Source organism: Asparagus officinalis, chromosome 5, assembly GCF_001876935.1.
Source record: "Asparagus officinalis chromosome 5, Aspof.V1, whole genome shotgun sequence".
NCBI classification, from domain to species: Eukaryota; Viridiplantae; Streptophyta; class Magnoliopsida; order Asparagales; family Asparagaceae; genus Asparagus; species Asparagus officinalis.
In genome coordinates this window covers 23,910,749-23,919,959 of record NC_033798.1, presented here as the reverse complement: position 1 = coordinate 23,919,959, position 9,211 = coordinate 23,910,749, and the positions used below count along the sequence as shown (strand labels likewise).

General features: G+C 36.9%; 1 protein-coding gene across 3 annotated transcripts; it reads left to right on the top strand.

The window, feature by feature from the left end:
• LOC109844076 (calcium-dependent protein kinase 14-like) lies at positions 5,820 to 8,694 on the top strand. Of its 3 annotated transcripts, XM_020413091.1 has the most exons (9): positions 5,820 to 6,208; positions 6,347 to 6,430; positions 7,024 to 7,157; positions 7,262 to 7,300; positions 7,364 to 7,412; positions 7,806 to 7,973; positions 8,063 to 8,190; positions 8,286 to 8,385; positions 8,540 to 8,694. In XM_020413091.1, exons 5-9 carry the CDS (start codon positions 7,383 to 7,385, stop codon positions 8,687 to 8,689), a joined length of 576 nt encoding a protein of 191 aa, XP_020268680.1. In that variant the 5' UTR covers positions 5,820 to 6,208; positions 6,347 to 6,430; positions 7,024 to 7,157; positions 7,262 to 7,300; positions 7,364 to 7,382; the 3' UTR covers positions 8,690 to 8,694. The 3 variants fall into 3 exon arrangements, with proteins under 3 accessions (XP_020268680.1, XP_020268678.1, XP_020268679.1); XM_020413089.1 differs by having other exon boundaries at positions 7,262 to 7,412; XM_020413090.1 differs by having other exon boundaries at positions 6,295 to 6,430; positions 7,262 to 7,412.

Sequence of the window (9,211 nt, the reverse complement as noted above, 5' to 3'; positions counted from 1 at the left end):
CCTATTCTATTTTGCTTCCACTAAATAAAAATAGTTGGCAAGTGATCCTAAACATATGTTATTTACATATTAGTATGTTTATGTTTCATTAAATATGCTTAGATTTCTTTTTAAGACATTATATTATATATGCTTACCATTTGATATAACTCCGATTTTTACTATTTATCCATGATATATCCTGATAATTAGGATCCGATATGAATTTTGGCCATCCGATATATTTCTGATAACCGATATTTAAAACGTTGACTATGCAAATTAATTTTCAATTCATATTGGGCTTTTGGTTAGACAGAACAGGGGGTGGTTGCAGGTTAGCGCTATGACTGGAGATAAATGATTGGAAGGTAGAAGCGGTTTGTTATCGAAACTGTTGATCGCTAGTTGTTGATGATGATTTAAGTGTAATGTTTTAAATTATTTGCACTTGCTGGCAGCAACATATTTTGTTCCAACTCTAACTACAACCTTATGCATCAAGTACAAATTGTTAACAATCCACCAATCATGAAGTTAGGTTCTTGTTAACTGTTCAAATTTGTCTGCATGGAAGAAAATCAAGACATTGGTGGTTTAGAATTAATAAAAGGAAACAGCTAATAATGTACGGGATCACGGACAGTAAGCTAATTAATTCGTTTAAATGCGTTCATATTAACGGCTCAAGACCTGATAACACTTTTAACATTTTAAGCAGGTATCAGCATTTCATGCTCCTGATCCAACAGTAGTCAATATGCTATATCAAAACCAAATTATTAACAAATGGGAATAGGATCCTGAGAATTAGATTAATGGTTCAAACCTAGGAAGGATAAAAGATGATAAGTCATTTTTTTTCTGGAAGTGAGAAAACAAAAAGGTAGATTTCTTGAAATAGAATTTTGCATATAGGTAAAGCGCAAGTAATTGTAGATGATGGCATATTGGTTATCATAGTTCTTTCCATGTGCAACAATGCAAAAGATGAGCAATGTTATCAATGATTTAAGCAGCTTCCTACATGAATTCAGGTTTAGTCTTTTGTTTGAGAAAGGCTCACTACCTTGCAATATTGACTACTGAATCGTTGATGGGTCTTCCTCATAAGCTACTGGGACAAGATTAGTCTCTGTGAATCCCCATATTTTGCAACCTGACAACTGATGCACAATAGATGCAAGTGAACTTTAAATGATTAATCACCAAGTTGTAAGACGAGGCATGTGCAACTGCAGTAAATGATATGAAAAAGATACAGTAAGGAGAATAGAAAAGTAAGACAGTGTCGAAGTGGAAATGTGAAGAAATTAATTACAGACGCTTGACATTAGATCCAAATGCAAGTATAGAAATTTCATTCCACGAGGATGACCCAGCATAGTTTAACACTTTGCATCAGTTTAAAACTATATAAGAATAATATATTATTCCCTAAATTACTAAGCTTCAAGTGCAAGGATCATGTGAGAGTACTCTTCTGTACAAATGCCAAGAAGCGTGGCATTAGATTTACAAACCATGGGCAAACTCCCCTTACTATCCACAGAATCAGCTTCTAAACTTCACATGCACGAATAATAATATAGTCTTCCCGACTTGGATGCTAATTGACTATTCTTCTTTTGTTAAGCTAACAATATAATGCGCTATTGGTTTCATCAATAAGTCACGATTTCATTAAACATGAATGATACATAAGAGTAAAAACCTATGATGCACAGCAACAACTCAAAGCCTGACTGAGAGTCGTCCAACGTACCTAGATAAAAATAATTTAGGTTTACTTCCAGCTAAAATAGGCAAAGTTTTCTATTTTTGATGCATAATTGAGATAACTTGAGGTCTTACATTACATCATTGAAAGCGCCTAAAATACTACAACGACATTTTTCTTTGGAGACTCATAAGCTATAAACTAGCAATTTGAGTCCATGTTAGTCTGATATATTCTCTAACTCAAGCCCATTCACGGAACCGAATTTTTCTTAACGTGTTTCGTATCCTTCCATATAGTTCTGTACTTCAGCAAGTCCTCCGCACTTTTTGTCATCCTCACTTCAGACAAAGTTGAGTTTCAGATTGTAACAAGAACTGTAACATTAATAAAAAGAATACTTCCTGCTAATGATATATGGTCATAGTGGAATTGGGCCTATACCATTTAAATGGAACGGAAGATTGAAGCGATCCCTCTACGAATTAGCATTGAAAATGAAGCTTAAAATGAACGCAATACTGGGGTCATCATGTCCTTGGAAACAATGGGTATCAGTAACATAATCAAGTGCATTATATAACTAAGAACATATCTTCCTTAATTAGGGACACTTTTACGATCAAATTGGAGTACTAAAAGCTTAGATATATTGATTCACAACTTCAATATCTAACTTCTACTTCTCTCAATAATCATTATGGGATAAACACAGTTCCTTGAAGCCAATAAGTTCATTGCGCTATTGCAAAATCCAACACTCAGATTATCATGTGAAAGTTCGGATGTAACAATCTATTTTCAGGAGGAGGATGGTATTTTAACACCTCAGTAATTCGTTCTTCGTATCAATTACTTGGGCCTTAAAAGCCACACTCATCTACTAAATATGTTGTTTGATATGAATTAACAATTGCATTAAACACCCTAATGACAATTAAAGCAAATTTAAATTTGATTTGAAGAATCATATTAATGGCACACATTTAAGTTTGGTGAGCCAAATGAATATCTTAGTTGCTCTCAATTCTGATGGAAAAGGATCTCACATGCATCTCTAGTGTCTTGCACCTGCCACGTTCTCCCATGTACCCAAAGCTAATATAAAAAAGAATAAAACTCAACAAGTTAAAAGTACCAGAAAACTCTCAACTAAATATACTCAAGAAAAGAAGATACTTTCTGGGTTCATCTAGTTAGTTACACAGGCAGATGTAGCAGTAATCTGAGTATCCAAAGTAAAGAACAATCTCATAAAAGTGATTCATATGTCAAATGGCAGAGATATTGATTTAGATCTGAATCAATATGCAAAAGTTCACAGTGGAACATATGGATCATGTCTCGAAGCTAGCTAGCCAATAGGACAGATGAAAAGGCTCATGATATCTGTTGGTGTGTACGTCATTCACAAACATATAATTCTAAACCAAGAGGGCCAATTGCATAAATTTATAGCAGGAATCTGAAGTTTGTTTTATTTATAACAAAATACAACGGTACTTTCTTGATGCATAAGATAAATGCATTTTAAAATAATTTTGAATAAGCCAAAAGAATGAATAAAATAAAATTTAATTTAATGCAACTGCGTATTCAAACTTCTATAAATTCCTGTAATCAACTTGCACCATGAACCACCACCAAGTCCTGATCAAGGATAAGAGAGAGAGAATTTCCTTTGAAGCCATACACAAATTCCCCAAGCCTTCACGAGGACCCATGGAATCCAAGAAGGCCAGCAACAAAATCACAGATATAGTTAGACTCCAGCAAATGCTGAAGAAGTGGAAGAAGCTCGCTGTTGCCCCAAAGAGCAATAGCAAGAGCATCAAGTTCCTCAAAAGAAGTCTCTCGCTTTCCAAAACTTCCCCAGCGCTCTGCAGCAGCGTGCCGAAGGGCTTTCTTGCCATGTGCGTTGGAGAGGAGATGAAGAGGTTTGTTATCCCAATGGAGTATTTGAGACACAGAGCCTTCACAGTACTCCTGCAAGAAGCGGAAGAAGAGTTTGGCTTCGAGCAGGAAGGCGTCCTTAGGATTCCATGTGATGTATCTATGTTTGAGAGTATAGTTGAGATGGTTGAGAAGGAGAAGGAAGGTTTTTGCGGTTGCTCTTTGGAGACTGAGTTTACTCAGCCCTATCAACGTCCAGAATCAATGTGCAGATAATTCTGAATTTTCTGTTGTTTTTCTTCTCATCTCCTTTTCTTTTTTCTTAAAAGAGACGGAGAGCGTATTTTGGAGAGATGTAAAACTTGGAGAGCCTTTGAACCGGTAGCATGGAAATGAAAACTCACTGTATTCAAAAGATTCAAAATTATATGATGTATTCACCATATGCTTTCATAACTACACATAAATTTACTGAGATATGTTTGGAAAAGAGAGTGGAAGCTAAAGAGAGAGGGAAGCTTATCCTCATAAAGAAAGAATAAGAAAACACTGCTCCTCCATGTATTTCTACCTAGAGAAAATGAAATTTCTGTTTAATATTAAAACAATTCGCGTTCTTTCTTTCCTTTCTCGCTTTGCCCTTTTTTCTGACTAATCATGATGCAGCGCAGAAGTGATAACCTCGGAATCCACTAAGGGTGTTCTCTGAATCCACAAAGAACGATCTCCGAATCTACGAAGAACTTCGAATCCACGAAGAAAATATTAAAAGAGTAATTTTATTGATGAAAAGATATTCTCCTATGGAGTTATATGACTCTTCTTAAATAGAAAAACAAATAAGACTACTAGTAAAACTAGAATTATAAAAAAAAATAGAAAGTATTAAATTCTATCCTAAAAAGACTCCTTATAATAGAAAAAATAAATCATGAATCAAAATTGAATTTGTTTCTTAACTTAATTTGAGTCTAAAATTAAATTTATTTCCTAATCTAAATAGACTCTAATTTTATTACTAAAAATAAACAAAAAAGCTAATTATTTTTGGATTTCAACCAAAACCGGGTATTACTGATGAGATTTTAAAAATTTTACAATCTAATTGGCTCCGTCTCGTCGAGATAGGCGATTTAAATATATAATATGTCAGAATCTGCCTTTTGAGTTGGAAGATATGATTGTTTCTTTGCGGAAGTGATGCAGGACGCTTAACAGATAATTTCATGGATGATTTGGACAATCACGAGCTAAATACAAATTTATACGTATTATTGATTTTCGCAAAGAAATAATCATATCTTCCAACCCAAAAGGTAGATTCTGACATATTATATATGTAAATCGCCTATCTCGACGAGACGGAGCCAACTACATTGTCAAATTTTAAAATCTTATCAGTAATACCTGGTTTTGGCTAAAATCCAAAAATAATTAGGTTTTTTTGTTTATTTTTAGTAATAAAGTTAGAGTCTATATATTAAGATTAGTAAATAAATTTAATTTTAGAGTCAAATTAGATTAGGAAACGAATTCAATTTTGATTCATGATTTGTTTCCTCTATTCACTACAACAAATTGCACTTTTCCCGACGCTTATTCCCGACACATGGTAAAATACGTCGCCAAAAACTATGTTTTTCCCGACGATTTTAGTTAGCGTCGGCAAAACATATATTTTTCCCCACGTTTATAATTAGCGTCGCTAAAAGTGTATATTATTTGCGACGTTTTAACATAGCGTCGGTAAAAGTGTATGGATTTCCCGACGTTTTTTTATTTTCGTCGGCAAAAGTATAGCTTTTAGCGACGTAAAAATATTCGTCGCAAAAAAGTATACATTTGGCGACGCACGTTAGCGTCAGCAAAAATGTAGCTTTTAGCGACGAATAATTTTACGTCATTAAAAGTAAACACTTTTGCCGACGCTATATTGCGTCGGCAAAAATATAGCTTTTAGCGACGCAAAACTATTGCGTCGCCAAAAGCTATACTTTTACCGACGCTTTACTGTTCATATGCGTCGCCAAACACAACCCCCCTCCTCTTTTTTTTTCATTTGCCCGCCTACTTTTCATTTCCTCTCCCCTATTTTTTCATTTTCCGCTGAGGCAAAACTTTTTCATTTCGCTGCCCTAGCAATCCTCCTCCTCTTCTCAATCGCCGAGATCTCTCTCGCCTCCGCCAAGAAACCGGCGGCCGCCGCCGCTCGAAGAGAAGACAAAACTTTTTCATTTCGCTGCCCTAGCAATCCTCCTCCTCTTCTCAATCGCCGAGATCTCTCTCGCCTCCGCCAAGAAACCGGTGCCCCCCGCCGCTCGAAGAGAAGACATCCCCTCTTCCCTTTCAAAATCATGGAACCCTCCGCCGCTGTCGCTGATCAACCCGTTAAAATTGTCCAGGCCAAAACCGAGCCCAGCGGCGACCAGCACTCTCACTCTGCGGACTACGCTCCCTACCCTAAGCTCGACCCCGCTGACGTGGCTCCTCCCCCTCCGGCGACGGACACGGCGGCGAGATCCGCAACCGCTGGTGATTACCAGGCGACCACCATGCCGCCGGAGTCCAACCCATACGTCACTCCCTCTCCCGCCGCCGCTTCATCCTCCTCGAAGAGTGAGCCCCTTTGCGATCTCTTTAATTTCAGATCTTTGATTGAATCGGCCTGTTAGGATATTTTTTGTGATTGGTTTTTAATTTAGGGGTTTACGTTTGATTGAGTGTTGAAACTGTGATTGGATCCTGTTGGGGCAGTAAAAGATGCGCTCGGGAGGTGGGGGAAGATGGGGGAAGCAGCGAAGAAGACCGAGGATTTGGCTGGCAACGTTTGGCAACACTGTGAGTATTATCTGCCCTTGAGATAGTTTATTCGTGATTTCTCTGGATTTTTTTTAATGGTTAATTGTAGAACTTGATGATGGGCTTAGTTTGTTCTGTATTTCTAGGTCAAGATTAACTGAATTGTTTTTACATGCAATCTGATTACTAGATTTCTTGATCAGTGTACTTTTGGCGCTTCATGGATGCAATTTTGTGGTGTAAGCTTGTAGTATCGCACTTGGTGCGGTTGGTTATAGTTGCAATTTACCTGCGGACAGAAAAATATTCTATGCTTTTGGCTTATGAATGATACGAAGACAATTTCCTTTATGATAATAGGCAGAATTGATGCATGTAAAGAAAAGACATCATCATGATGTTCTTTATCTATGATCAATTGATAGGTTAGTTGAGACATTGGTTTACACTAAGAGATCGCCTTGTGCTTGGTCGCAGCTTACTCCATGTTCCCCTTTTTTCTCCTTCCTGTGGTTTGCTCCTCCTTACACTCTAATGTGCTTCCCCTCCATTCTCTTTATCTGGATCAAAATGTCTCAAATGCACTAGGTGATTTCTCTTATAATTTCTCATTTTTGATTTGAAAACTTCAGGTCGAAAGGAGGCAGAGGCAGGAGTTTATAATGTATTTGTTGGAGAGGATCCATTCTTATATGGTTTTGTATGATCCACTAGGCGGAAGTCTGAATCATTTCTTTAGCTAATAAAATGTTTTTGTAGTACTTCTGTAAGTTCTTACTTCTTAGGTACTTTTTTTTTGCTGATTTTTTCTTAGATGCTGGACAAAAGTATCAACCAACATTTGTTTTGTTTTTCGTTTTGGTTTTGCAGGGCTATTCTGGTGATTATACACGGCCTCAATGAACATAGGTAAGATTGCATACATTATGGAGAAGCACCAGATACACCTCTTGATAATGTTGTACTTGGCAGACTGAAGCAGTTCAGGGCGATGAACAAATTCAAGAAAGCTGCATTAAGAGTAGGCCACATTTACTACAAACAAACTTCAATGCATATAAATTTACAATAATCGACCTCGAAGTAGGATCAGCCCCTAACGTTCAGCCAACATTTCTAAGAAGCCCATAACCTAATATTTTTAACGCATTAAGCTCTTGGAGTTGTTGTTTCCAGTCTACTGAGTCCTTATGGCGGTTTGCCGCGAGAAACATTCACATTTTACCCTCAACAGAATAGTGTTTTTTGTCTCTGTTTAGAGTGGAAAACCATCATGAGGACTCGAATAGACTTAAGAACGATAACTACAAGGGCTTCATGAGTTGAAAATATTAGGTTTCCGAGGTAAAACATTACGGGCTGATCTGACTTCGAGCTGGAAAAAAATCTGTAAACTAATTTCGCAATTGTGCAGGTAATAGCTGGATGTTTATCAGAAGAAGAAATAAGAGGACTAAAAGAGATGTTCAAGGGCATGGACACCGATAACAGTGGAACTATAACACTCGAAGAACTAAAACAAGGTCTCACAAAGCAAGGAACAAAACTGTCAGAAATGGAAGTTAAACAACTAATGGAAGCTGTAAGCATTGCAATAGTATGCATAAAAATTCACAGGTATATATATACAACTCTAGGCTAAAAGCTTTTGTGTGTTTGAATTTATTACAGGCCGACGCAGATGGAAATGGAACGATAGACTACGAAGAGTTCATCACCGCGACGATGCACATGAATAGAATGGATAGAGAAGAACATTTGTATACAGCGTTTCAGTATTTCGACAAGGATAATAGTGGGTATGTGACGATAATTTTTCTGTAATTATTGGCTTTTTCTGCTTTAATGGTTTAGAATTTGTTCGAATATGTTGTGTATGTATGTATATATACAGTTTTATCACGATTGAAGAGCTCGAGCAGGTGCTTAAGGAGAAGGGCTTGTATGATGGAGGGAACATTAAGGATATCATCTTAGACGCTGATTCTGATAATGTATGCATACATGTGTACTAAAACTTCATGTCTGTAATTTTTTCAAACTTTATATTAAATTTTTTGTAGGGTATTTTTCACGTTATGATACTCTTTTTTGTGTTTGATTTTAACTTTTTATTTACCTTACTGAGTACATTTCTTTCCATTGCAGCTACACAACAAAAGTTGGAGATGGATGGTGAAGGTGGGAAGAAGAAGCCAGAGACGTGACGAAGGAAATGCTTGCAACGTTGATAAGACATGGGTTCTCTGTAGTCTTTATTGTTCAAGTCTACTTAGTCATGATTGTTGGATTTGTTAATAAAACATGTGTCAAACACTTGTTATTTGTTTAATAGAATTGTGTTTAAATTTATCTATCTTGCGTCGCCAAAAGTATAGCTTTTAGCGACGCTTCACTCTGCGTCGCTAAAAGCTGCACTTTTGCCGACGCTAACTTGCGTCGCCAAAAGTATAGTTTTTAGCGACGAACAATTTTGCGTCGCTAAAAGCTATACTTTTGCCGACGCATAGCTTTTGCCGACGCTGTATGCGTCGCCAAAAGTACACTTTTGCCGACGCAAAATATTATGCGTCGCTAAAAGATATACTTTTCCCGACGCATGACGCGTCGCCAAAAGTGTACTTTTGGCGACGCAGTGTATTTGCGTCGCCAAATACTTTCCTTGACGCACTTTTGGCGACACGTTAGCGACGTTGCATTTTGCGTCAGGAAAGATTTTTCCCGACGTTTTTTAAACTTTTGCCGACGTTTTTGTTTCGTCGGCAATGTTGTATTTTGTTGTAGTGATTATAATGAGTCTTTTTAGGATAAAATTTAATA